Below are 27767 nucleotides of genomic sequence, written 5' to 3' on the forward strand. Positions count from 1 at the left end.
GATGTTTCTCTCTCTCCCACTCTATCTAAACAAAAAATGGGAAAATGTCCTCGGGTGAGGATAAAAAAATAAATAAATAAAATAAACACAATGTGTTAAACCTTTTATCATGGGGTAAAACTGACACTGTGCCATGTTCTCCGATTCCCAGGACTGCTGGCACTCCGTGGCACATGCCAGTGTGGGCGGAGTACACCGTTTCTCCTTTTCACAAAACGAGCCAACCAAGACCCAGGGAAACGCCACGACTTGCCAAGGTCCTCAACTAGTATGTCACCTGTAACCTTCCCCCACAGCCTTCAGGTCCATGCTGACACCCAACAAATACTCTGTTCACATCATTTGAGAGTCCAGACTGCAGTCCTGGCAAGAAGAGGTGACACAGTGGAGGGTGGGCTGTGCGCGTGCGCGTGTGAATGTGTGCATATACAGGCCTATGTGCTTGCCGAGTCTCCAGATTTGCTTTCTTGCTGGTTACATTTTGCCCTCAACTTCAAGCTCCATTTCTGCGCAGAGAGACTTCTGAGCTCCTCACTCACAGACCTCCACAGGTTTATACTGCGCACCGTCTTTCCCACCCCGAGCTCAGCATGAAGCGGATCCCAGCAGGACAGAAACAGGGCACCGTGAGTGAAGCAGCGACTGCACACATTCCAGCTCACAGCCCACGAGGCGCCTGCTGCAGGGTCCACGGAGAGCTACCTTCTCTGCGTAACCAATCTGTTCAGGGCATTTCAAGGGATGACCGACATGTTGAGAGTCATCACCTCTTACTGGAAGAGAGGACTTCTCCAGGTTCCCACACTGTTGGGAGCAGAGGGGCATTTGAACCAATCTGCCAAATTCCCAGCTGTCTCTGGATAACACTGGAGAGCCTGTGAGAGTGGCAGCCACTAGCCACCCAATGGGAAGACACTTGTCACTGATAGTTGGCTCCTAAGAGAAAGAGGGTGTGCCCATCTCAGACTTCTGCCCCAAACGCTGCCAGCTGTCAGTGGTGCCCCCAGGTGTATGCTATGTGTAGGCTACAAGGGAGTACCCTTCCTTTGGAAAGATGGGGCTTCTTTATAATGCGCCATCTGTTCCACCTGCGTATTCAGGTTCAAAAAATTCTCAACAAAGTATTTCTGAAAACCACGAAGCTGAACTCCATATAAAATGCAATCTGGGCTCATAACTCACCACAAGCCCAGACCCAGGGAAGCACAGAGGTGTGGGGTCCCCTAAAATTGCCCTGCTGGAAGCCAGGCCCAGGACCCACCGTTTAAGAAGTCTCGCTGTGTTTCCAAGACTTGATTGATGTCTTGCACCCAGGCCTGCTGGATGTCCGCGTTGGCGGCTTGCAGAATGACCCTCTCCGAAGTTTCCCTGTTCATGAGCGCAAACTTGCAGGGGTCATTGTCCACGTTCTCCTCCAGGACCAAGTGATTCATCTAGAAGACACCAAGTTGATCCTGTTCATACGTAAGGGGTTTCATAAAAATCAACAACCTATTTCAGTTCCTCCAAGTTTTTATTTCAGGAGACGTTTCCAACAGTTTGCCCTGGATCTAAGCACTAAGTACCCTGGTCTCTGCCTTGGTGCGAAGGGCACGAGCCTGGGGACCGGCAGGACCCTGCTAGGACAGCCACTCCCCTGTCACTTCCCACAGAGGCTCAGCTTCCATGCCTAAAGGTTTGCAGGTTCAGGATCCTGCCTCATGCCATGGCTCTGTCTTAGGGAAGCAACGTCCCCAAATTTGGCTCTTCCTTGTCCCTTCTCATCCCCACGGTCCTCACCTTGATGCTCCTTTTGAACATGTAGCCCGGGGTGAGGGAGCCCTTGCGGAGCAGTTCACTGAAGATGACAATTTGCTCGAAGAGGAACACGCGCCTCTCCTTGGTCCGGGACGGCACACCGGCGTCCAGCTCAATCACGTAGAAGGTGTCCTGCTGCAGCAGCTTCCCCTGGGCGGTCAGGGTGCCCTGGAGGAGCGAGGGCTGCGGTGAAGCGGGTGCGAGACTGCAGCCCTCTGGGCCCAGAGTCTCCCCTCTGGGGACAGGACAGCAGCCTGATACCAAACCCTCGGGGCTTTAGTGAGAGCCCGAGGCAGGGCCTGCCCACTCGTCTGGGGCCGGCGCAAAGGCCCTGGAGGGAAAGGGAAAGAAGCCCCGGAAAGTGCCAGAAGGACGGTGAACTTGTTAGCTAAAGAGATGTTCAGAAATTATCCTGGCCCTTCTTGTGTTTTATTAGGAGAACAGAAAGTAAGTGACACTTGGAGCTGGAAGTGGCCTTTCTGTCCTGGAGCTCTGAGAAGCGGCCTTCCTGGCTCCCTTGCAGACGGGCCAAGGACCTGGGGTCCTCAAGTAGCCATTAACCTAGAGCCAGCCGTGGCCAAGGGAGGTGATGTAGGCAGGGCCACGCATGGTCTGATGAGTTGGGCTCCTCTTTTCCCCTATTATTTCACAATGGAGGAAATTCTGTAGTCCCCTGCTACAGATCTACGGGCCAAGTTGGGGTCCCACAGATATGTGCCCACATTTTATAAGCTGGTAGATATTTTTCTGGATCCTGTGATCCTTTTTCTTCTTCTTCTTTTTTTAATTGACTTTTAGAGAGAGGAAGTTAGAGAGAGAGAGAGAAACATTGATGTGAGAGCTCAATGTCGACTGGCTGCCTCCTGCACACCCCCCACCCGGGATCCAGTCCGCAACCTGGGAATGTGCCCTGACTGGGAATCGAACTGGCAACCTTTCAGTGCACTGGACGATGCCCAACCAACTGAGCCACACCAGCCAGAGCCTGTGATCTTCTGAGATGCCTCCAGCTACCAGGCCACTTGACACCCGGCCTGGGGGGCGGGGGGGGGGGGGGCTATTGAGTTTGCCAGTTTCTGATCAGATTTTCAGAGGCATCTTCAAAGGAAATACGGCTCAACCTTGCAAGTCTTCACAGATGCTGTTGAAGAACCGCGCTTTTTCTACTGCTCTGCAAAAACATGCGGACATCTCAGACAGCAGCGGGGGGCCCCGAACTGCGCTCTCAGGTGACAACTGCTACCCTTTAATGCCAGTGTGGGCCATTTTTTGCAGGTGATGCCATATGCCAGACATCACCCAGCACACAGATCTTTTTTTTTTTTTTCTCTTTTAATTTGAGACAGAGCGAGAGATAGAAATAGCAATCCGTTGTTCCACTTATTGATGCATCCATTGGTTGTTTCTTGTATGTGCCCTGGCCGGGGATTGAACCTGCACCCTTGGTGTATTGGGATGATGGTCTAGCCAACTGAGCGACCCAGCCAGGGCTTTCATTTTTCTTTCATGTTTCTGAGAAGCACCTTCCCTCTCCTTGGATCACGGCCCCACACTGTCAAGGTCAGCAGCCAAACAGGCTTATCTCCACCCTCGCCCTGAGTTAGCATTAAGCTGGAGAGCCAGCCAGGAGAGCTCTGACCGCTCTGTTAATGTCACACACGAGCCTGAGCCAGGAGTTACAGCCCTGCCAATGCCAAGGGAGAGCTAGGGGACTGCAAAGGGGGAGGGCTCTAAGTGAAGGGGCCGCCTTCTCCCTGGGCCAAAGCCACGGACTTCAGAAGGAATGGAAATACGGTCCTTCCCATGAGCTGAAGCACTGGAAAGCAGACCCTCTGGGCTTGATGAAAAAGGAGAGGGCGGTACTTCACTTAAAAGAGAACACAGCTGCCCTGGCCAGTGTGGCTCAGTTGGCTGAATGTTGTCCCGTGCACCAAAAGGTGGCACATACCCAGGTTGTGGGTTTGATTCCTGGTCAGGGCGCATGCAGGAGGCAACCGATCGATGTCTCTCTCTCTCTCTCTCTCTCTCTCTCTCTCCCTCTCAAGTCAAAAGCAGGAGAAACAGAGAAAATGCCGAAGCACTGGGCGTGCAGCCTTCTGTGGACACGTGTGCGCGACAGCGGTTTTGTGAAGTCTGACTTGAATCAGGCAGCAAGTCAGATGCTGTTCCTCTCGTCAGCGGTCAGTTCCTCCAGAGACCAAGACAAAGACAAGCCAGGCTCCTGCTCAGAAAACATGGGGCCTCCAGGTTTAAGAGCCAAAGGAATGACCTGCCTCATTCAGAATCGCCTCAGACCTGGCGTAAGCCTGAGGGAAAGGGACAAAACTTCATCTAGTGTGACCAAGGAAACACCGAGAACCCAGGGATGCGTCTGCTGCGTGACCCTGCCACTCCCTGCCTCAGGTCTGCCGTGGAGCACTGGGACCTGTGGAGAACAGCACAGAGGAGCCTCCACCTGCTTCCCGGTCACGACACAGCAGTGGCCTCGGACAGGGACGCCAGGATGGGCTGGAAAGGCGGACAACAGAATTGGCCTCGGGAACCCAGAGCTGAACACAGCATCTCCTAAATTTACACACGGACCAGTCGGCCTCATACCTAGCCTGGTCTACATGTCTTCATTTAGCCAGAAGAAAAAGAAGCTGTTGCTTTAATGATGTCAACTTCCAGGACCCCCTTTTCTCCAAAGAGGAACAATGAGATCTCAGGTTGCAGGATTACCAGCAAACAGGGCCGGGAGAGTCACCTCTTTCTCTGCGGGGTCCCACAACAACTGCATGCAGTCAGTAACGCTGTCTGTTCCAATGTTATCATATCGATACTCAACAGGTTATGTTTAGTCAACATATGAGACTGGGATAGAAACTAACAACAGCCACACATTAAGTTAAATTAGAAAAACTGATTTTCTCTAACGGTTCCCAGTTACGGGTTGAATTGTATCCCCTACAATTCATACGTTGAAGCCACAGCCCCCAGTACTTCAGAATGTGACCTTATTGGGAGGTAGGGTCCCTACAAAGTGAAGGGAGGCTCCGGTGATCCCTGATCGAGCATGCCTGTGTCTTACAAACAGGAAATGCGGGTGCAGAGGGCAGATGACGTGAACCCACGGAGAACGCCGTGTGGCCGTGGAGCCCGCCGTCCACAAGCCACGGAGAGAGGCCTGCACAGACCCTCTCCTCACAGCCCTCAGAAGGAACCACCTTGCCTTTTCCTTGATTTCGGGCTTCTGACTTCTAGAGATGCGAGGGGGTACGTGTCTGTCGGGGAGGCCACCCGGCCTGCTTCGTTACGGCAGCCCAAGCAGACTAGCCCATCAACGGAAACCAAAACCCTGGGGACGTCTGGCTGTCCCTCCTAAACTCTGACCCTCCTCTTCGAAGAACAGCAGTGAGCACGCTGATGTGTTAGAGCGTCAGGTGCTCATTTCACGGAGGAGCCGGCCACCCTGCCGACCTGCTCATTAGAACCACCCTCTCGAAAGCGGGTCCGCTGTCCCTCGGGTTCTTTTCCGCCACAGTCCCGCTCTCCCTCCACAGCGAGCCTTTCTCGGGCAGGAAGGAAGAGGGAGAGGGCGGTGCCTGGGAAGGGAGCTTGGGTCTTTCCAGCCCTCCTGGAATTCCGACTCCTGCCGGGGTGACTGCTCTGTAACTTCCCGTGGCGGGTCTGTCACTGCATATCCTAACCAGGGGTGTCTTCTAGGCCTGGGGACCGGGGCCGGCACAGGGAAGTAGATGGTGAGGGAAGGAGGCAGAGGAGGCGGGCACAGGACTTCAAGGGAAGCCGCTTGGGCTGGGCTCCTGCTGCCCAGAGGTGGGGAGCTCAGGAGCATTCTAGGGGCTCACCTCAAAGCCCTGCAGGCGTCCCAGATTCATCATGTCATTGCAGCGTTTCGGAACAAGGCACATTAACTCCACTGCTTTCTGTGGGAAGGAACAACATCAGCTCAGGAGGGGGACAAGTTCAGGGCCCTCTCATGCTGGAGGGCAGGGACCTCCTGGTAGTCCCTTGATTCTAGGGAAGGACCTCGGTCCCTGCTGCCCAGGGCACTGTGGAAATGGCGGGGGGCGGGGGCCATCAGGGCAGGGGCTCCACCTGAATCAGTGGCCACATGGGGAGAATGCTGTCCAGCCCATCCTTTTCCTGCCTTCCACTTTGGGTTACCAAGTCCCTTTCCCTCTTGTATGTTCTTTCTTCTCTCTGTTGCGTCCTAGCTGCCCAAGTAACAGCTTAGCCTGGCTTGTGAAACACTAGAGGTTTTCACGTAAAATAACCTGCCAGAATGGTTGGCTTAAAATAATACCCACGATGACACTGTCTCAAAGAACTTCACTTAAGGAATAATCTTCAGAGGCGGGGAGGGAGTGAAAACGGAATCCTTTATATGTTAGACTCAAACAGGACCTGGGGTCATGGATAACACTGCACATTGAGACCGCCAGTCTCTGAAGGATGTCAGAGGCTCGAGTATCACCCTTTCCCCCGCATGTCACTGGGAGCCACCAGGACACCTGTGGGGCTAAGCTCTGACCGGGCCTGGGACAGAATTCTCGGGTTCTAGAAAAACACTCCATGTGTTCATCAACACTCGCTCTTCCTCATCCTGCTCCCCAGCTGCCTGCAAGGGGCTCCTACTGTATTGGAGGAGGCGGTGTGGACCCTTGGTCACCAGGGACAACCTTCCCCTTTAGAGAGAGACCTCCCACAGCCGTCCCTAAGACAGGCAGCATTACACGCAGAACACTCACCTCGATATCGGAACACTCCAAACCCGCCTTCTCGCTGTATCTCAGGAAGTCCTGGCACGTCGGGGAAGTGGGGAAGGGTGTGGGAGAGTGAAATCAGTCAGGAAAACAGAGCACAATGAAAACTTCGCAGCACAGAAGCCGTGGTAACAACCGGGGACTTTCCTTCCCAGCGAGACGGCAGTGCCGCGTAGCAGCTGGGACATGGAGCCATGAGTAATACTGTGCGTACATCACAGAGAAAAGCCCAGAATAGTCAAAGATTCAAAACTGAGAAAAGGGAGGGAGGGAGGGAAGCTAAATCTCTGTTTACCTCCTATTTCTGTAAGACAGATCAAATTATACCATTAAGAAAAGTAAAACATGATCGCATTTTAGGTATTACTCATCGAAGGTTTTTCGGACCTTTCCCTTCCTTTCTCCTTGTATTCCACTCTGATTTTATGCTCTTACTTTTTATTTTTTAAAGGTACCAAGTCAGTGAGGGTGACAAAGTAAGAAACTGGGGGTAGAAAAAAAAAAGACTGAACCAACCACAGGTGGGAATAACAGGCATACAATGATACAATTTACACGGGGGGCAAAGCTGATACGAGACAAGATGAAGTCCCACACGTGCGAGCCCACGGGAACAGCATGGAGACGACCTCAAGCCAACCTGTTTGCTAACACAGAGCTGGTGAAGACCTTCTTTGGCCCTGACCCTGGCTCCCAGCTTTCTTACCTTGAGGAGCAACTGATACTTTGTTATTCTCTGAATGGGCTTGATAAGGAAGTCGCTAAGCGTCAGCCTTTGGTTTATCTCCTGTTTCACCTCCTGGAACACAAGGGAGCTACGTTAGAAAAAAAAGAACCAATGACTTGGGGTGCTCTGGGTCAGGGTTCAAGGCCAGGAAGACAGGTCTTCGTGTTTGCTAAGAGAGTTTTAGAATCTTCACAGCACGCGAGGTAGAACTGCCTACACGACTGCCAGTTTGTTATTAGTAACAGAACACACGTCGCCACCTCCGCACGTCCATCACTGTCACGCCCTGGGTCCTCGCCTGGTCCTGGGGACGGGCAGAGTGGGTATTCTGCTCTCCCCACCGCTCCAGGGCCAGGTGGAACGGAGGGCTTCTCCTAGGACACCACAAGCCGGGGGACCCTCAACTCCGTTCTGCAAACACTCCATGGAGGGCTCTTTCCAAGCGGTGGTTGCCTCTCCTCCAGCAAAACACACACTCCCAGGCTGGGGCAGAGCACACAGGCAAGGTGCTTGACAGAACCTCCGGGGACAGAGGCAGAGACTCTGAGCACCTCAACAAAGTGGGGGGGCCTCGGCAAGAAGTTTTCAGGGACTGGTGAGGAAGCCTGTGGGTGCAGTCTGCCCTGGGGCCCAGAAAGGAGGCTGGAGCTTTGGAAGTGGCCTCTGCGTCACCGTCACCGTGCACCGGGGCTTCTGAAGCCAGGCCACACAGCGGGCCACCTCAGCTCCTCTCCAGCAAGGGGCACATGAGGACCTAACTAAGCAGCTCACGGCCGTGTTGAGGCAACTCTCCCTGTCCTGAAGGGTGGGTGACGGCTGGTGTTTCTGGTGTGGCTGTCTTGGCCCGAGTGCCTCCCCCCAGCCCAGGTCAGCCCAGCTGGACGGAGCAGCTTACTTCGAAGTAGGTGTCGTACTCGGCCACGATGTACTCGGAGCGCGGCTTGTTCTGGCAGTACCACACGTAGATGTGCAGCTTCCGCTCCTGCAAAGGGAGGGCGGGCTCAGGCACCCCTTGCCACGCCGAACCTGGCTGCCAGCGCCGTGCTGGCCCACACCGGAGGGACAGACCCTGCTCCGCACGCTGGGGACGCACCGGGGCAGTTACAGTTCAAGCACAGAAGAGTAAATGGAGTAGCAAGAGCCCATCGTCCAAACGGCCATGAAAGTTCAACAACCACTCAGAGAAGGGCGAAGGGAGCAGCAGGAGAGGAATCTCCAAACGCATGTCGGGGGGACGGGACACTCACGTGTTTAATGAAGAGCTGTGCCAGTCTGTCTTGTTCCTGGATGCATTTTTCCAGTTCAGCCAGGAAAAAACTAAAAGGAGGCAGGGGATAAAAGAAGGAAGCCACGTTCTTCAGCACTGTGTCATTTCTCAAGGCTGAGATCAATGACAGAAGACTCTCCCCAAACCCGAAGGTCAGACGCAGGGGGAGGACGAGAGTCCCCGGTTCCTAGGACGCCCGATCCTCAGGAGGAGGACGTACTTACTCCTTATGCCAGTCGTAGATCTGGTGAATATTTCCGAACACGATTTTGTCCTTTCCTCGCATGTCCTCAGGGACCCCCTTTTCTTCTGTTCTCTTCATGAAGCCCTGCAGGGCAGAGGCCGTGAGGAGCTGAGCACTTTCTACAAGAAAGCTCCCTGGGCTGAGCGCCACGCCACAGCCCTGTGCATGCGCCCGCTCTCTGCCTGAGTTTGGGGGGCAGGCGCTCCTGTGGCTTCTCACTATGCACCCAGAACTTCACCCTTGTGCAGAGTGAGACACGGAACTTCCATGAATTCTGGGTCTCTTTGTCTCCAGCCCCTTAAAAAAGCAGAGCAGGGAAGACATCGCCTGCCCTTCTCCCTTCTCCCAACCCAAGTTCTGGGTCTTCAAAGGCTCAGAACTAGACACTTCTGGCCTAGAAATAAGTCTTACTATGTTAATACTAGAGAGTCTGCAAAATGTTATCATGTATGATCTCATTTCAGCTTTTTTTTTTTATCCTCACTCGAGGATATTTTTGCGTTCATCTTCAGACAGAGTGGGAGAGAGAGGGGGAGGAAGAGAGAGAGAGAGAAACATTGACGTGAAAGGGACACATCGAGTGCTGCCACCCACACGACCCCAACCGGGGCCGGGGACAAACTGCAACTGAGGTACGTGCCCTTAGCGGGAACCAAACCTGGGACTCTCCAGTCTGCAGGCCGACGCTCTAACGGCTGAGCCAAACCAGCCAGGGCTCATTTCAGCTTTTAAGTCAAGCTTTGAGGTTGCACAGGCAGCATGTGCCACCGTCTGACAGACATGGGGGAGCTGTGATTCGGCTCACAGTCGCACTGCCATCTGACTGTCCCCAAGCCTCAGACGCCCAGGCTGGACTGCAGATGGAGGGGGCCCCTGCCTGCCCCATCCTTCCTGGAGAAGAGAGTAACTTTCCACAAATTAGAATTCAGGTCCTCTGTAGGCCAGGTTCGTTTGTTTACCCAAGGTTCAGGATAAGCAAATACAAACCTAAGTCAGCAGATTCATAGGATGGGGACTTGCAGGTCCAAGGTGAGGAACCAGCAGGCGACGGATATCAAACGTTCAATTTTTAGAATTCACATTCTTTTGCTTAAGATGTTTAGCCACAGGGCTCCAAGCCATCTAAATTATCCACTTACTTTCGTTGACTTTCTCATCCAAGTGTCTAAATCCCCATAAAGTAAACCCCTATGGAGAAGGAGCTGCTTTATTTACTGTCAAGTTGACTCTAATCTGTGGGGCTGTCAATCTTGCCTAATGGGTAGTTTTTTCTTTGTCTGTCTTCTTGATAGTCATAACATCCTCCTTAAAATCTAAGGGAACATATAAGCTTAGTGCAGGCCATGGTGGCTCATAGCTCTGAAGAATATCTGTCCATAGGGTTAAACACCCATGAAAAGCTCTGGCACAAAAACTGGGTCACCTAAACAAGGTGAATGCCCAGCTCTAACCAAGAGGCTGCAACCTTGAGGCCCTGTCTCCCTCTAAATCTCTTATATTATTCAAGAGGACAAGAAAAAAAAGTCCTTACCTATATATTCTAGTTCGTCTATTACCATTTTTAGTTTCAATTCTGCAAATACTGGGAGAGAGTCAGATACATACTTCCAAGTGCAAACACCTCAGCTCAGCTGGGCTCCACTGTGCCCCTGGCTGATGCCCAGACACACCCCCAGCCCTCTACTCACCTCCACCACGATGCCCAGGTCCTTGACATAGTCTTTCTCAGTCTGCACCAGCTCATTCAGGACAAACCTGAGCAGGGGATTAAGAACAATGAGGATTCATCTTCATTGTGAAGCAAGGAACCTTCACACTTAAGTTCACAGGAAAGTTACGCTGGTGCCTTTGTGACGAGACCATCTAGAGCTCACAGTTGGCACCGAGGCCAGGAAGGTGCTCACTGCAGCTCTGAGAGGGCACCGACGGCCGAGGGCACTGCTCAGGGAGGGCCCACTGCAGCTCTGAGAGGGCACCGACGGCCGAGGGCACCGCTCAGGGAGGGCCCACTGCAGCTCTGAGAGGGCACTGACGGCCGAGGGCACCGCTCAGTGGGGGCTCACTGCAGCTCTGAGAGGGCTCCGACGGCCGAGGGCACTGCTCAGGGAGGGCCCACTGCAGCTCTGACAGGGCGCCGAGGGCACCGCTCAGGGGGGGCTCACTGCAGCTCTGAGAGGGCACCGACGGCCAAGGGCACCGCTCAGGGGGGGCTCACTGCAGCTCTGAGAGGGCACCGACGGCCGAGGGCACCGCTCAGGGGGGGCTCACTGCAGCTCTGACAGGGCACCGACGGCCGAGGGCACTGCTCAGGGGGTGCTCACTGCAGCTCTGACAGGGCACCGACGGCCGAGGGCACCGCTCAGGGGGGGCTCACTGCAGCTCTGACAGGGCACCGACGGCCGAGGGCACCGCTCAGGGGGGGCTCACTGCAGCTCTGAGAGGGCACCGACGGCCGAGGGCACCGCTCAGGGGGGGCTCACTGCAGCTCTGAGAGGGCACCGACGGCCAAGGGCACCGCTCAGGGGGGGCTCACTGCAGCTCTGAGAGGGCACCGACGGCCAAGGGCACCGCTCAGGGGGGGCTCACTGCAGCTCTGAGAGGGCACCGACGGCCGAGGGCACCGCTCAGGGGGGCTCACTGCAGCTCTGAGAGGGCACCGACGGCCGAGGGCACCGCTCAGGGGGGGCTCACTGCAGCTCTGACAGGGCACCGACGGCCGAGGGCACCGCTCAGGGGGGGCTCACTGCAGCTCTGACAGGGCACCGACGGCCGAGGGCACCGCTCAGGGGGGGCTCACTGCAGCTCTGACAGGGCACCGACGGCCGAGGGCACCGCTCAGGGGGGGCTCACTGCAGCTCTGAGAGGGCACCGACGGCCGAGGGCACCGCTCAGGGGGGGCTCACTGCAGCTCTGACAGGGCACCGACGGCCGAGGGCACCGCTCAGGGGGGGCTCACTGCAGCTCTGAGAGGGCACCGACGGCCGAGGGCACCGCTCAGGGGGGGCCCACTGCAGCTCTGACAGGGCTCCGACGGCCGAGGGCACCGCTCAGGGGGGGCCCACTGCAGCTCTGACAGGGCACCGACGGCCGAGGGCACCGCTCAGGGGGGGCCCACTGCAGCTCTGACAGGGCTCCGACGGCCGAGGGCACCGCTCAGGGGGGGCCCACTGCAGCTCTGACAGGGCACCGACGGCCGAGGGCACCGCTCAGGGGGGGCCCACTGCAGCTCTGACAGGGCTCCGACGGCCGAGGGCAACGAGGCCCAGAGGCTTTCCCAGACGGCACACAGTAGTCAGACAAAGCATGCTGCTCACAACCACCATTCTTATTCCTGTTCTTTATGCTCCTGCCTCCCCCACCTGTAACTGAACAACTGGAAAGACACCAGGTAGAAAGAACGACAACCACTGTTGCAAAACTGAGCTTTGAAAGCTTTGAGGCCAAGGCATCAACGTGAAACTTTTCTTCCTTCATTTCAGCTCCGCAAGAGGAGAGCCCTGGCCGGTTTGGCTCAGCGGTTAGAGCGTCGGCCTGTGGTCCAGAGAGACCCGGGTTCGGTTCCCGCTAAGGGCACGTACCTCGGTTGCAGTTTGTCCCCGGCCCTGGTTGGGTCTTGCGGGAGGCAGCCACTCGATGTGTCCCTTTCACGTCGATGTTTCTCTCTCTCTCCTTCCCACTCTATCTGAATGAAAAATGGAAAAATGTCCTCAGATGAGGATTAAAAAAAAAAAAAAAAAAAGAGGAGAAAGACATTTGTCTGATAACCAACCTCTGAGGCCTCGGAGACACAGACACCAAAGGAAACTTTTGAGATACAGAAGCTACAATTCTTCAGGTGGGTATCCACGGTCACGGGCCTGCAGACCCCCAGTCAGGCCAGCAAGGCTGACGGCAGACATGCCAGAACCACAGCTCTGAGTGCACAGCCTCCCTCCCCACCAGCCGGTGTGGGATGGCACCACCTCAAGGACATCTGCTTTCTCGGTTTCTTTCTTGTGAATGATCTGTTCCTCTTGGAGCATTTACATTATGCCAGTTACGTCATCGGCGTTTGCTCATGTTATGACAAGGCAGGGACTGTGTATGGATGAAAACGCTCAGGCAGTATTGCCCAAGAGGACAAAGCGAGTAGCTGAGTCCGGAGAGTCTGCTCTCTCACTGGTGCCCACTGCCTGGCAAACTACTCGGACTGGCTCCCAGGAGTCCCTGAGGCATCAAACCCAAACACCTCTCTGCCCGGACAGGAGGGAGCTGGCCACAGAGCGCGCGGCTGGGCACCGGCGCGGCTGGGTGCTGTGCGGCTGCTGCGGTCTGGCGAGTATTATCTGCGTTTGAAAGTTTTGCCCGGAGCCACACAACTGCTTTTTTGGCCCGAGCGGCAGAAGAGATAAAGTTCTGGGATGTCAGAGGGGCCCCGGCACAAGGGTTGCAAATGGTCTGAGTCCAGGAAGCAATTCATTTGGAAGTCTCGATCTATTCAGCACAGAGAAACCACCAAATCCCCCGTCGGGGGCCTGGGGCGGTGGGGAGGAAGCCAGGAACACATGCTTCTTTATCAGCACTGCCAACCAGCTCCCTCTCTCCAAGACACACAATCATGTGTTGTAGGCCACAGGAAGGAACTGGCAAGGCTAAATAAAAACACTTAAATATATCTTCAGCACAGTCCAAGTTACTGCTTGGAAGAAAGTGGTAAAGGAAAACCCACAGGCAAGTCAGAGTGGGAATTTGGGGTTGGCAGGGCCCTGGAGATGAAGTCAGCACTCGGTCTCCAGGTGATATTTTTATTCTAAGCTGTCGGCTGAGAGATTCAGGGCTGCTTTGGGAAGGGGGCTGGAATAGGTGCTGCCAGGGGACCTGGCATCCCTCCCCTTGAAGGGCCCTCTAACCCCCCTCTGACCCCCCCAACCTCCTGCGACCCCTGCCCGTCGCCCACTGCGCCCATGGCACCAGGGTGGAGTCGGGGAGCCACTCACATCCTGCCTCTCAGGGCCTTGGCTTTCTGTTCTTCCTCCAGGTTTCTGGTAGGTGTGGGTGGGGTCATCCCCTCATTCAGGCAGCCTGCTGGGTCTTTCAAGCTCCCTCGGTATGAGCCTCCTTCCAGGCTCTGAAAAGAGAAGAATTAACAGCCTTAGAGAAGTGTACGCTGAAAAGTCATCTGGAAGGCCCTGTGTTCCCCCGGCCAGCCACAGGCAACTTGGTAGATCTGTAGCTGAGGCTGTTCTCGCTGGACCTCGGTGAGGCGCCAGGAGACCTGAGACGCCCATCTTCCTGCAGCAGGGAGCCCAGCACGGCCGCCTTCTCAGGCAATCAGAGTATGCCGCCTGCCGATTTCCCAGACACCGGACATAGTGAAAATGGTCAGCGTGATCTGTCTCTGGGTAAGAGCTCCAGAGGTGAATTCTCCCAACAAGCAGCTAGGAAAGAAAATCTAGGAGCATCAAATGCAATGATAAGAGGGTAGTGACAGGAAAACGAACTTGGTTAAAATCATGTTGGTTTAATTAGCTACATTTTTTTTTTGAAGCAGTCAATAGATTTAGCCTTTTCTAAAAACACCTTTGCTGGATTATTTACCAAGAGCTTTCTTTCATTTATTAATCCCTTGCATCTAAAGCAGTGGTTCTCAACCTGTGGGTCGCGACCCCTTTGGGGGTCGAACGACCCTATGGTTGGGGGTCAACACAACATGAGGAACCGTATGCAGCATTAGAAAGATTGAGAACCACTGATCTAAAAGGATGAATATGGTACTCTGGAAAGAGCTCAGTGTAAAGGATTCTGGTCCCAGATCCTCTAGGGACTGGATACTCTTAAGGGAGGGCTAAAATTATTCTGGGCCGGGGAAGAAAGATCACACAGTGACACTTAGCATTTCACTATGCAAATCGGCAGAAGTCATGTGGACGGACAATAAGACTGGAGAGCAGGTCCATGTGGGCAGCTGTAAAACAAATACGGGCGACCAACCCAAATCCTCCAGACGAGACGCCTGTCTACGCAGCCACTAGGGCTTGAAGGAAAGGCTTCGCTTTAGCCTTCTTCGAAAACATCAGCCCTGAGGTTGAAGTCACAAAGATCAAAAAGTGTCCAAAAATGTAGCAGGAACAAAAGGCGTCAGCATGGCCCTAAACTGCCTGCACTTGGAGCGGCGTCAGGAACTCGTTAAGCCGCCGTGTCTCAACACAGGCCGAATAGTGGGGGGAAAGTCCAGGAAACAGAAACACAAAGCAAAGAGGTGGCTCTGGCTTGTTTGGCTCAGCGGTTAGAGCACTGGCCCTCGGACTGAGGGGTCATGGGTTCAACTCCTGGTCAAGGGCATGGACCTGAGTTGCAGGTTTGATCCCTGGCCCCAGTCAGGGTCGTGCAGGAGGCAACCAGTCAATGGGTCTCTCTCTCACATCAATGTTTTTCTCTCCCTCCCTCCCTCCCTCCCTTCCACCCTATCTAAAAATCAATGGGACAATATTCCTGGGTGAGGATTAACAAAACACAATAAAAAGCAAAGAGGTGCCCAAGGAGGGGGGCCACTATATGAGAACAGGTGGAGAATATTAAGACTTGAAGCTGAACAACTTAAAGTTGAGAAGCGATGTCAACCTCTTTCCCCCCGCTGTACCCACATCCACAGAATGTGTTAAGGGCCAAACAGGAATTGGTGACCAACACTAGAAACCAGAATTAGGAGGGACAGGGTTTTTAAGTTTAAGAAAGAGAATTCCTTTTAACTTGACAGGAAGGTATTTTATAGAACAAGTCATCAACCATGGACGTTATCCAGAGAAGTAGTGCAGGCTAAAAATACCGAAGGTCAGGAAGAGTTTAGCTCAATTTATAGGTTCAGGATCTGCAACCAGTTATTAAGGAAATGAGTGTCTGCTGCTGAGACTTGACAAGCCACCGGACAGGCAGGCTTTGCAATGACATGTGACATGTCCCCTGGTGCCATCAGCAGAGGCAAGCTCCCAGGCAGATGGATGCAGCTGGTGATTGATCTGATTACACGCCTTTTACCTCCCCTCCCCCTCTCCCTACTGTCCGGTCCCAGTCTTGGTTCGGCAGCCTGTTGGCTGGCAGGGTGCCGGCTGCGAGGCCTCTGAAACGGGCTTGTATCAGCTTGGCGTGGTCCGCTCTCAGCTACTCTGTAGAATGAAATACATCTGAGGCATCCAAAGTGTCACACAGAAAAATAGGTTCCCTCTCCTCCTGCCTGACCTGCTCTAGGAGCCAAGAAGCCCAAGTTATCTCTGGGACAGAGCTGAGAAGGACAGAAGCTGCGAGAGAGGAAGAAGAGGGAAGTAAAGGGTTTGGCTAAGCGGTATGCTGGCTCTTTGCTTCAAATAATGGTGTTGGCTGTAAATGCTTGTGCTAATTTAACAGTGATTTCCCTTTGAGGACTTAGCCACCTGTGCTAGACTTGGGATCCTCGGTCCCACTCGAGGGCCACCGTGCTGTCCCTGGGGGGGAAGCAGGTGGTGGAGGCTGGCTATATGGGTGGGCTGTGCACCCCCACAGGGAGAACTTCTGCCCAGCCAGGGCTGGTCACAACAGTCTCAGTAGACAAAGGAGAGAGGAACCAAAAAGGCACAATGGGTGCTCCTAGTTGGTCCAAGGTCGGGGTACAGAAATGCGAATAGAATTTTAAAAGCAGATTAAGCGTGGAGGAAGGCTGCCCCGTGTTAAAAATGAACACACTTCCTGTCCACTGGATCTTGGATCACATATCCACAAAACGACCTTCCACTGGGCTCTCACAGAACTCCCCCCCCCCCCCCCCCCAGCATTCACTACACAGTATCCTGACTGATCATCTGCTCGGACTTAAGCAACTATGTATCTACATGCTGAATGTTTACAAAGTGCTGGAGAAACAAAGATGAATAAATGTGGTCCCCTGCCCTCCACAGTCTAAGTAAGCTACAATGGGTGCTCTTCCAGAAAGAAGAGATTCCAGGGAGCAGGAAAAAAGGAGCAGGCAGCTCTACAGTGGGGAGGGAGGAAAGAGAAAGGCTTAATGGAAGAGGCAACTGGAACTGAGTGCTGGGGAAGACCTGACTGGATCAGCCCGTGGGAGGACACCAGGCTACACCGTGAGAACAGGGCCAGGCCGTGAAAGACCCCGGGCAGCCTGCCTGGTCTCGACAGGGGTGTGAAGTTGAGGCGGGGAAAGGGTGAGTTGGTAGTAGGAAAGAAGCGGTGAGGAAGGGAACAGATAACCCTAGAGACGTTGCAGGGGTCAGATCATAAGGAGCCTTGTGTGGAGCATTAAGAAGTAGAGACTTGACCTCCCAACACCGATGACAGGAGAGTTTTAAGCAGGGAAGTAGCATCATTGAATTTAAGTTTTAGAAAGATCAGTCTTGGTGTTCCTTTTCACGACTTGGGAAAATGTCTCTGACAGGATAGTGAAAAAAAAAAAAAGGCCTCACATTTTTTACACTCTATGATTGCATTATTTAAAAAAGAGTCCTGGCTGTTTTGGCTCAGTGGTTAGAGCGTCGGCCCACGGTCCAGAGAGACCCGGGTTCAGTTCCCGCTGAGGGCATGTATCTCAGTTGCAGTTTGTCCCTGGCCCAGGTTGGGTCGTGTGGGTGGCAACCACTTGATGTGTCCCTTTTATGTCAATGTTTCTCTCTCTCTCTATCCCTCCCTCCTACTCTATCTGAACAAAAATGGGCACATGTCCTCGGGTGAGGATAAAAAAATAAAACAGCCGCTGACCACGGCTGCCCGAGGGAGGGGAGTACTGTTGAGGCGGGAGTCCCAGAGGGCGGACGGTCTTGCTGGAGCGGGTGGACACCTTCCCCGGAAGCCAGGCCACAGGCAGACTGAACAAGAGCTCAGCCCTGGCCAGCCCCTTCCCTTAAGGCAGAGACTGTCAGCTAAGGGTGCACTGGTGCCATCCTGATCCCGGTGAACTACGGTGAGGAGCTCAGGGAGGAGCTGGCTTTCTAGAGACTCAGCCCTTCACCTCGAGCAGGTTGGGGAATCTTGGGGCTGAGAGGCACAGTAGATTGTTAGCCAGCCAGGAAGCTCTGCTGCTCAAGCTGGAGGAATGCAACCCAACCATACATATTGTTGAGCTATTACCCAGCAACATTCCCCCAACCACCAGCGTCCTGACTGACAAACGCTGGGTCCCTGTGCCCAGGGCCTGGCTACAGAGCATAAAGCGGGACCAGATTCCCCTGGCCGGCCCTTCGCAATACACACGTGGCTTCGAGCTGAGGTTGGTGGGATGCTCACATCAGTTTACAAAGCACATTCACACCTGACTCAGTCTTCATTACCACTCTCTGGGGAGTAGATTTGGGTGGACAGAACCTGCACTGTTGATACATGAGATAAAAGCCCAAGCAGCCTAAGTCACTTGCTCAGGGCTACACAATAAGCAGCAGAAGCAGTACTAAAACACAGGTCTCCTCATTCCTTATCTACCCCGCCCCCCCCCAGTCCACAGGTCTGGAAAAAGCTTTATTAAAAATTACATAGGGAAAGCAGGGGGTGTCCTTAGGCCTACCTCAGAATAAAGACAACACCTTAATGCAAAATCTAGAGAAAATATGGTAGCTCGATTTGGGGAGGTGAGTGGGTACCCTCCCTTGGTAAACACGAGCACTGGTTCAAGACCAAGGCTGGCAGGAGAGAACCCAGAAGGGCCCATTAATGTCCAGAGGGACTTGCCAAAGGAGGTTCTGGGGCATTAGGGGTTGATCTGCAGGTGGGAGGAGAAGGCTGCCCCCATTCCCAGCGCCAGCTCTCAGGCAGCAGAGATCACAGCTCTGGGGAGGAAGCCTTGGGCGGCTGTGAGCACCAAGGGCAGCTTTGTGGCTCAGAGACAGGGTCTCTCGGGGCTTTCTGGGAGGGCTGGGGCCAAATGCATTCTCATGCAGAATTTGTGGCCATCTCTTGAGCAACCAAAACAGAATTCCAGCCTTAGATGTAAAAGTCCACGCATGCCAGATGCCCCTGCAAAATGTCCAGGCTCTGTACATGGAAAAGGACCTTATGAGTTCTTATACTGAACTAAGGTAACTTCCACCCACAGGTCCAGGACCCACCCTCTGGAGCAAAAGAGCGTTGAGACCCACCCTTCTTTCCCATGGCAGTGCTCAGTTATTAGACATGTTCTCTCTCTTAACTTCTCCCGCACTTAACTCCAGTTTCTTCAGCTTCCCTCCAAATGACATGGACCGCATGGTACTGGTCACCTCCTCGGGGGTGACTTCCACCAAGTTCAAGAACGTTTGGAAATGCCAGGTTCAGAACCCAATACGTGGCTCACACACAGCTCATGACAGGTGTGGTCGGACAGCTTTGCCCACAGTGGCTACTACTCTTTTTTTTTATTTATTTTTATTTTTATCCTCACCCGAGGACATTTTTCCATTTTTTGTTCAGGTAGAGTGGGAAGGAGAGAGGAACAGAGAGAGAGAGAGAAACATCGACGTGAAAGGGACACATCGAGTGGCTGCCACCTGCACAACCGACCAGGGCCGGGGACAAACTGCAACCAAGGTACGCGCCCTTAGCGGGAACCGAACCCGGGTCTCTCAGGACCGCAGGCCGACGCTCTAACCGCTGAGCCAAACTGGCCAGGGCGTGGCTACTACTCTTCACCTGCACGTTGTGCTTCATTAACCCAGCCCACGGCCACGTGGCTGTTCTGGCAGCTGTCACACTTGCACTTGCAGTCAAATAACAATGCCAGAACTTTCACAGGCTCTGGGGCTTACCTTCCCCTAAGCTGAAGAGCTGATGAGGACCAGGAATGCAAGCCCGGGGGGTGAGAATGCAGCTCAGCACTCCCCAATGGGGCTGGGAACACCACCCACTGTCCCCGTCACCGACACCCCAAGGAGGGTACGCGTGGGGACGGGAAGAAAGAGGAAGGAGAGGAAAGGACACAGGACTGAATTTTGGTGAGAAGCTTCTGAGAAACCAAACCGCTGCTGCCTCATTCCTCTCCCTGGTATGAGCCTGGTTTTGTAAGTTCAGCCAAAGAAATCTCTATAATTCTGGGCTCACGGCAGGTCCTCATGAAGTTGTCATTGGTGGAAGACAGTAAAGCCCTCATTATGGTAAACTGGCCACAGAAAGGCCACTCATCCGAAGACATTTACCGAGCGCCTGTTCCAGGGCCAGTCCGCTCACCACCTCCTGCCCTCCCTCTCCTTTGGGAAATTTGCTCCTACAGGACGTTTCACTATCTGCCTCAGATGTTTAACACCAGCTCCTCTGCTCATACAAACTGGAGGTGAACAGAGACTCCTAACCGTGAGCAGCAGGAGGAGAAAGGTAATCCAAAATACGAAAAAATACGGACTGTTAGAAATGTTTACTGATGTAAGTGTAAAAGGCTTCTACACACAAGTGGAGGAGAAAATAACATTCTAAATGACAAATCACCTACCTGGAGAGGTAAGCTGTCAGTGAAAACATTGAGTGATTGTAACAAATAACACAACAGGACCATCTAAGAGCTGTCCCGGGCAGCATGTGGCTTACACAGTCATTACTGTGGGATGCAGAAGATAGCCGGCCTGGGCTGGAGATGTGATTTGAGGGGGGGCCTCAAAGGACTGTTACGCTTTATCTATCTATCTATCCATCCATCCATCCATCCTCACTGAGGATATTTTTCCATTTATCTCCAGATAGAGCGGGAGGGAGAGAAGGAGGAAGAGAGAGAGAGAGAGAAACATTGATGTGAAAGAGACACATAGATTGGTTGCCTCCCACATGACCTGGGCTGGGGACCAATTGCAACTGAGGTACATCCCCTTGGCCAGAATCAAACCCTGGGCCCTTTGGTCCACGGGATGATGCTCTGACCACTGAGCCAGACCGGCCAGGACTAGGACTGTTATGCTTTAGACAAGCACAATTAAGAGGGAGAACATTCCAGAGAAGTGGAGTGGTATGAGCAGAAATTTGGAGGGAGGGAAGCCAAATGTGTATTTGGGGATAGTGAGGAAGACAGAGTTCATCAACCGGAATAAGTGGATGCTGGAAAGACAGGTTGGAGAGGAGGCTACAGAACATTAGACTGCTGGGTAAGTGTGGACTTTATGGGCCAGTGATTTCCAAACTTTGATTGTATACTCTATCAGTGAGCATAGGTTTGGTCATTTCCGAAGCATGTACCTTACTTATACATTACATAGCTGTGTTACAGTATCACCATTATGTACAGATTAAAACATACACAAAACCATTAAAACAAAATGAGATGGAGAGATGGTAACATTTTCTTCCTGCATCTCAATGAGCTGTCTTGTGTGTCCGAAGGGCAGCCCCACTGGAAAGGACTACTTGTGTAGGTGGGAGGGAGGTCGGGCACCCTCCCGAGGAGGGAGGCGGTAAACAGCGCTGGTGAGGCCCCCGGGAGAGTGGGGCCCGAGGCTGAGCAGCGGACACTGCAACAGTGCAGGCAGGAGGTCAGGGCCCAGGCTCCCGCGGTGAAAGAGAAGGTGCAAAAACAAAAAAAGGGTGATTTTGAAGGAAGGAAAGGGACACGGTATGTGGAGAAGGAAGAGGGTGTAAGGCCAGTGCAGAGAGGGAAGGTGAGCAGCGAGACATGGTCAGAGGTGCCCTGAGAAAAGTCCAGTTAGTGCCGGAGAGCACATGCTCCCCTCCAGGAACCGGGAGATGGCAGGGAAAGAAACAGCCTTCCAGAGTCTGACGCGAGTTGCTAAGTTTCCTTAATTAGGAAGGAAAGTCAGAAGGAAAAGAAGAAATGCACATGTATTAAATTGCACTGGCACCCTGAGAGAGCTGGGATGTTTCAAAAGGGAGCGCCTGGGATCAAATGTATTATCAGGCAGCTTTCCCCGGAGAGCACCCACCTTTCCCTCTCCCCCTGCGCCCAGTGGAGGTGGGTCCAGATGGCGCTGATTGACAGACTGCCCAGCGCCCAATGGAGGAGGGTCTAGATGGCGCTGATTGACAGACTGCCCAGCGCCCAATGGAGGAAGGTCTAGATGGCGCTGATTGACAGACTGCCCAGCGCCCAATGGAGGAGTGCTAGATGGCGCTGATTGACAGACTGCCCAGCGCCCAATGCAATGGAGGAGGGTCTAGATGGCGCTGATTGACAGACTGCCCAGCGCCCAATGGAGGAGGGTCTAGATGGCGCTGATTGACAGACTGCCCAGCGCCCAATGGAGGAGGGTCTAGATGGCGCTGATTGACAGACTGCCCAGCGCCCAGTGGAGGAGGGTCTAGATGGCGCTGATTGACAGACTGCCCAGCACACGCCTGGCAGAAGCACTGACATTTATCCTAATGAGAGTTGTGACAGAGATCAAGTGAGCGACATGAGAGCAGAGGAAAGAACAACGCTTCAGAGCCACCCTGTCTGACACACGTACATGTAAAAACATGGGAGCAGAGGAGCAGCCCTACCCAGAAAGGAGCTCTTTCACCAGCGTGAATGCTGAGACCCCAAACCAGCTCGGACTCAGAACGGGATAGGCGCCAGCTCCCTTAATTTCTCGTGGTGAGGTGTCCACAGACTTGTGCCCCCCCTTCATAATCACAGTCTACTTATGGACGACTTTGCAAGCTAGAAGGCTATTTGAGGTCCCCCAATAAAACCACTCAGTGCTTCCAAAGAGCCAGTCCATGTTCTGTGCCTCAGCAGCAGTTAGCTTCAGGGCTAAGCAGACCCACATCAGTCACTGTCCCAATGTCACTTCCCTGGAGACCAGTGGACCAGGTGTATCAGGCAGCTATTTTGTCTTGAGTACTTTTCACCTTTCATCAGTGTCATAATCCCAAAGAGCCTGTTCAATGCCCATGCCCATTCCCGAACAGAGCCCAAGAGGACTTTGGGGCACAGCTCCTTAGAAAGCACCATTGGCTGGAAACAGTCCTGTAGGAAGAACGAGGGTAGGTGCAGAAGAGAACATGGCTGATAGATGCCAGGCCCTGGGAGCCACATGGAGGTGCGATACAGGCAGAACTGCCTCCAGGACCCCCACTTACCAGCTTGCTTTTGACCAACTGTTCTATTGCACTGACAAGGTCTGCAGCAGTAGGTACTTCGGTGGAAGCCTGCCGGGCTGCTAGCAAAGAGGAGGACTGCAAGACATTGAGCAGCAAAGGAAAAGCAGATTAGCAAGGAATGAGGAACAGCAATTAGGAAGCAACACAGCAAGTCCAAAGCTCAAGGCAGGCAAGGCAAGCAAGGCTCTGGTTTCCAGGGAAGAGATGACAGAGGGAGATGGGAGTGTGGGGGTGGGACACGCCTGCCAGCCCCCTTGTCAGGAAATCTGGCCAGAAGCGAAGCAGGGATGGGGCTAGGCTCTCCTTGGGCAGGCCACCAAAGGAGCGGAGGGAGGGGCACTGTCGCTGTGTTCCCTGAGAGGTCAACAGGTAAGGGCTACATCTATTGACAGTAATGGGGGTGGGGAGCAGATAAGACTGTGGCCACTATATGGCTGCCCACTGCTGTACCAGAGTGTGAAAGGAGGAAGAAAACTGGCCTCAAGTGTGTCCAGTGAAGAGAAGCTGCCTTGCTTTTCTTAGGTGTGGATCTTAAATATACAGCTTCACTGTGTGCCAAGCAAAAATGCTGGGAGCTGGGCACTTAGGGACCAGAAAGCTAGACACCTCCTCCCACCCCCACCCCTACACGGACACACACAGTCCTACACAGACACAGCTGTTTCCAGTCAGGCCCCACACTGGAACACTGGGAAGCAAGGAAGGGCTTCAACGGGGGTGTGTGTCTTGCGTGGAGCAACAAGGGTCTCTCCTGCTCACAGGGAGGCCTGTGCCTCTTCCCTGCACCCACAAGATGGGTCCCTGTGACTGTGTGGTCCGTGCTTTGGGGACTCCTGCTGACTGAGGGGTGGTGGTATATTTTCTTCCTTCTCCTACTGGAGAAGAGACTGGGGAACACGATTAGCCCCGCATGCCTGTGCGAGCTTCCCCGCTGGTGCACGGACACAGAGGGCGCTGGTGTCGCGGGCCCAGGACGCGTTCGCCTTCAGCTTCTGAGACCAGTGACTGGGAGCAGAGAGCTGAATGTCCCGGCTGTGCTCTGGTCCCAGTTTGTCCCTTAAGTTAGGGGGATGAGTTTCAAATCAGCAAGCTTCTTGCTGTCTAATCTAAGTGTGAGCTTAGGTCTCTGTTTCTGAGATGGGGTAAAAAACAAAACAAAACAAAAAAACTCAAATAAATGTAATTAAGAGAGACATAAAAGCACTCTTCTTTTTTTCTCCTGAGGAGTACAGGAAAAAAAAAAAAGAAACATAAATCTGTTTGAAAATCCAAGTTATCAATTTTCTGGTCTAGCAATCCTACCCCTGGGAACTGTTTCCAAGGGCAGAAGCGAAGAGACAACTGCTGTGCGTACCAGGGGTCTGGGCCGCGCCTCCTGGCGTTCCCCAAGCAGGCCAGGGAGCTAACTGTGGCACAGCAGTGAACGGAACACTCCCCAGCTAGTGAAATTATAGTTACAGAGGTAAAATCAATACGATTTTAGGAAATATTAAATAAAACATCCATGCATATGAACAAATAATAGAGGGAAACATGGAGAATTGATCGCACAACATTACAATGAGTAGACTTTTAAAAATTCCTTTTACACTGTTGTAAAAATTATCTTTATAAATCCAACAAGTTCTGAGGATCCCCAAATAGTCCAGAAAACAGTTCAGCAGTCAGACAAGCGGACGGAGGAGGGAAATGAGTCTAAAAAGCAACTGTTGCCATCTGCCCTGTGTCTGGCTAAGAAGAATCTACACAAACATCTGGGGTAAGTCCCCATTTTCAGTAAAAAGATGATCCAGAAACAACATAACATCTTTTCCCCCCAAACAAGCTGTTGCGGAGGGTGTTAGAGGGGAGGGTTCACGTCCTTTACTTATCTTTTGCAAGCTGGCTGTGAGGGCTGTGTGGGTGGCAGATAACGTGACATGAGTGGCCCGATCCCCGCGGGCACTGTCACTCTCGCAGACGGCTGGACGAGCATAGGCCTCTGGGAACACAGTGGCTGGTTCTCGTCCCCAGCTCGAGGTGGAGCACAGGGATTACGGGACGGGCACCATGCCATGCTTCCTGCTGCCTTTTCCCAACAGTCGAGTCAGACTGGCCCTAGAGACCAGGGTCACTGGCATCACCTTAGGAGGGACCATCACTGAGTGCGTCTCATGGGTGAGTGAGTCACAGGGGGGGCAGTGACCACATCTTAGTCATCATCCTGTCCCTTGAATCTATCTTTCTGGCACAGAGGAAGCACTCAATTAGTGTCTGTGGGTTAACGACCCCAATGTCAAGCAGAATTAAAACAAGAACTGGGCCATCATCAGAAATGCTAAAGCAGCCGCACAGTCCTTTTTGAATAGCATCCTGGGTGGTATTATATGCTGGGCCACAGCATCAGAGGGGACTGCCCCACTGCAAGGCAGAGCACTAGAGAGCATGGGGACACCTGGACAGAGGCTAAGCCACATCGCCACCACCACTGCCGCCACCACCACCACCACAACCACTGCCACCACCACCATCACCATGACCACCACCACCGCCACCATCACTGCCACCATCGCCACCACCCCCGTCATCATCACTGCCACCACCACCACTACACGACACTCTGAAAAGCAAATGCAAAGTATAATAAAAAACTAAAACCACTACTTCAACCCGAGTCCAAAGGACAGAAACACTAGAGAAGGCAGGAAACACAACGCAGTGTAAGTGAGCTCTGTAAGGAAAGTGAGTGACGGAGCGCACAATTAAAGCTGCCTCGGGTCAGACCTGAAGGCACATCCCACCTCAGCCTCTGCCCCAGAACTACCGGAATGACGACCCTGCCATTAAAGGCCCAGTGGACATCACACTTCCAACACTCATGAGCCTCTGCCAGTGAGTCAGGGCACTTTGCAAAACAGAACTTGAGCAACCTGGCATGTCAGGTTTGCCCACCTCTAACGACAACCACTCCTAAGCAGCATCTCCACCCTCATGCTGTGTTTGCAGAACTTGAACAGCTCTGGGCTTGGCTGGAAGGTACCATCATTTCAGTGTTAGAGCTGAGGACAGGGAAAACAGAATTAAAGCATAGGTCATACGATCAGATACAAGAAGATGATCGTGGCCGGGAACCACCTTCGATTCCTTGTTGAGAATAATAGTGCCTTTTGGGATCTGCTGCTTCCACAGACAGAGCCATTTCCCTTCATCAGTAGGACAAGACACCAGGCAGACTCCCACTCTGAGCATGCTACACACATGGCTACACTGCCCAGAATGAAGTCAGGCCTCCAGGGTTAGGGAGGGGACCCTCCCAAATACAGTCAGAATCTACATCACCGTGGATTCATGTGATGCAAGAGATAACAAGGGAGAGAGTATTACTTCCCACCACACACACAACATGAAACCGCACACATCACACGCTGTTCTTCTGAGTGAGGAAGCAAGTAAGTCCTACCATCTCATCCTGCGTAGGGTCATTGTCAAAGATCTTCATAGGTGGGGGGAGGGGGGTGTGCGATTCTTCATCTGGCTCATCTTCACCCCAACCCTTCTTGCTCTTCTAGAACAAAGAGCAGCATTAGTCACTGTTTCATACAGTTAAAGATGCCAGTGGACTTGCATTTTTTTTACAATGCAACATATAAGATACCTCCTCTCAATGGACCCTTACTGGTTAGCCAGTGAAAGAGAAAGCTGAGTGTGATCAGAGGGAGAATAACTTCTTGAGTTTTTGAAGGACTATTAAACCACAGTCTGAGTATCGCCAGGCTTCCCTGCCATCATCATAGGAAGAAATGGCAGACAGCATCAAATCACACACAGCATATGGTTACATATCAGGAAGTATTTCTCAGCCACATCAGCGACTAGTGTAGGTTAGTTTGCAGATAAAACAGCTATCTCATTCCACCAACCAAAACAGACCCAACTGTGTTCTGATCACAGAATCTCGGCTTTGGAAGGAACTTCCGAGGTCCTCCAGTCTGACCTCTTGGCTAACACAAGCATCTGTCTGTTATGTGAGAGCAGTCTCCCAACCCTTCCAGTATGGGGCTCATTCATTTCATGAAAGCTCATCTCATCACTAGTTGACACCCCCCCCCCCCCCCCCCCCCCGTCAAGTCCCTCCTTGAGCTGGAAACCTCGTCTGTTATAACTTTCACCTGTCACTCACAATTCTCCCCTCTGGAGCAAACTGGACTTTCTCCTCCCTTGCACATGTGGTATTGCTCAGGGCACCGCGAACAGCGGCCTTCTCCCAGCAGTCTTCTGTTTTCCAAGTGAAACGGTCTCTGTTATTTCATTCCTATTCTAAACAGGCTGAGCAGGTTCTCATGGAGGCCTTAGCAGTGGCCGGGGACTAGGTGACCCACTGGCTCCCCTTGGAGCCAAATCTGGCAAAATGAAGTCTGTGTGCTGGATGTGCTCGGTGCTGGTCAGTCTCTGAACTGGTCGCAAATCAAACTGGCAAGGTCTTGAGAACAGAGAGGACGCGGGTTACCTAGGCTCAAGAAGACACTACTGGGGACTAGAGACTGTCCAGTTTACCACACCCACGGAAAGATGCCCCACGGGCTCCAGGGCTACATGTAAGTACCTCATCAGCACTGTCTCCCTGAGGTGTCGTCTCATCCCCAGGCTTGGGAGAGCCCAGGTCGAAGCTCTTCCGGCCATCACGCACTTTCTTCTGCTTCTTGATGTTTCCGTCTGCTTTCCCGCTGTTGAGCCGGCGCACAGGACTTGTCAGCCACTTCTTAAGGGTGTTGGTGGAGCGCTTGGGACCGGGGGAGCTGTGGATGGAGTTCAGGGAGGGCTGAGACTGCAGGTTGGCCACTGACTCGGACTTGCCTCCATTTTCACTTGAGGAATGTGAGTATGCATCTGAGGAAAAAGAACAGACAGACAGAGCCATGTCACGGGCAGCAAAGGCACCTGCCAGCCTGGGAGTAAGACGCCTCTGTCCTCAGGAAA

At 53.2% G+C, this 27767-nt stretch overlaps 1 protein-coding gene across 8 annotated transcripts in view; it reads right to left on the reverse strand.

Moving 5' to 3' along the window:
* Positions 1-27767, reverse strand: part of KALRN (kalirin RhoGEF kinase) — a 593373-nt gene that overhangs the window by 45103 nt on the left and 520503 nt on the right. For 2 of the 8 annotated variants that reach the window (XM_036242844.1, XM_036242845.1), the window contains exons 2-14: positions 27394-27677; positions 26251-26355; positions 22791-22886; positions 13778-13908; positions 10490-10556; positions 8782-8885; positions 8538-8607; positions 8186-8272; positions 7270-7362; positions 6549-6599; positions 5646-5723; positions 1780-1965; positions 1262-1433 (exon numbers count right to left, since the gene is read on the reverse strand). In XM_036242844.1, coding sequence (XP_036098737.1) covers positions 1262-1433; positions 1780-1965; positions 5646-5723; positions 6549-6599; positions 7270-7362; positions 8186-8272; positions 8538-8607; positions 8782-8885; positions 10490-10556; positions 13778-13908; positions 22791-22886; positions 26251-26355; positions 27394-27677 — 1524 coding nt within the window. The remainder of the gene's footprint in view (positions 1-1261; positions 1434-1779; positions 1966-5645; positions 5724-6548; positions 6600-7269; positions 7363-8185; positions 8273-8537; positions 8608-8781; positions 8886-10489; positions 10557-13777; positions 13909-22790; positions 22887-26250; positions 26356-27393; positions 27678-27767) is intronic. The other 6 variants (XM_036242841.1, XM_036242846.1, XM_036242851.1 and 3 more) reach the window with 3 other exon arrangements.

This window comes from Molossus molossus, unplaced genomic scaffold (genome assembly GCF_014108415.1).
Source record: "Molossus molossus isolate mMolMol1 unplaced genomic scaffold, mMolMol1.p scaffold_m16_p_5, whole genome shotgun sequence".
In the NCBI taxonomy this organism is placed as follows: domain Eukaryota; kingdom Metazoa; phylum Chordata; class Mammalia; order Chiroptera; family Molossidae; genus Molossus; species Molossus molossus.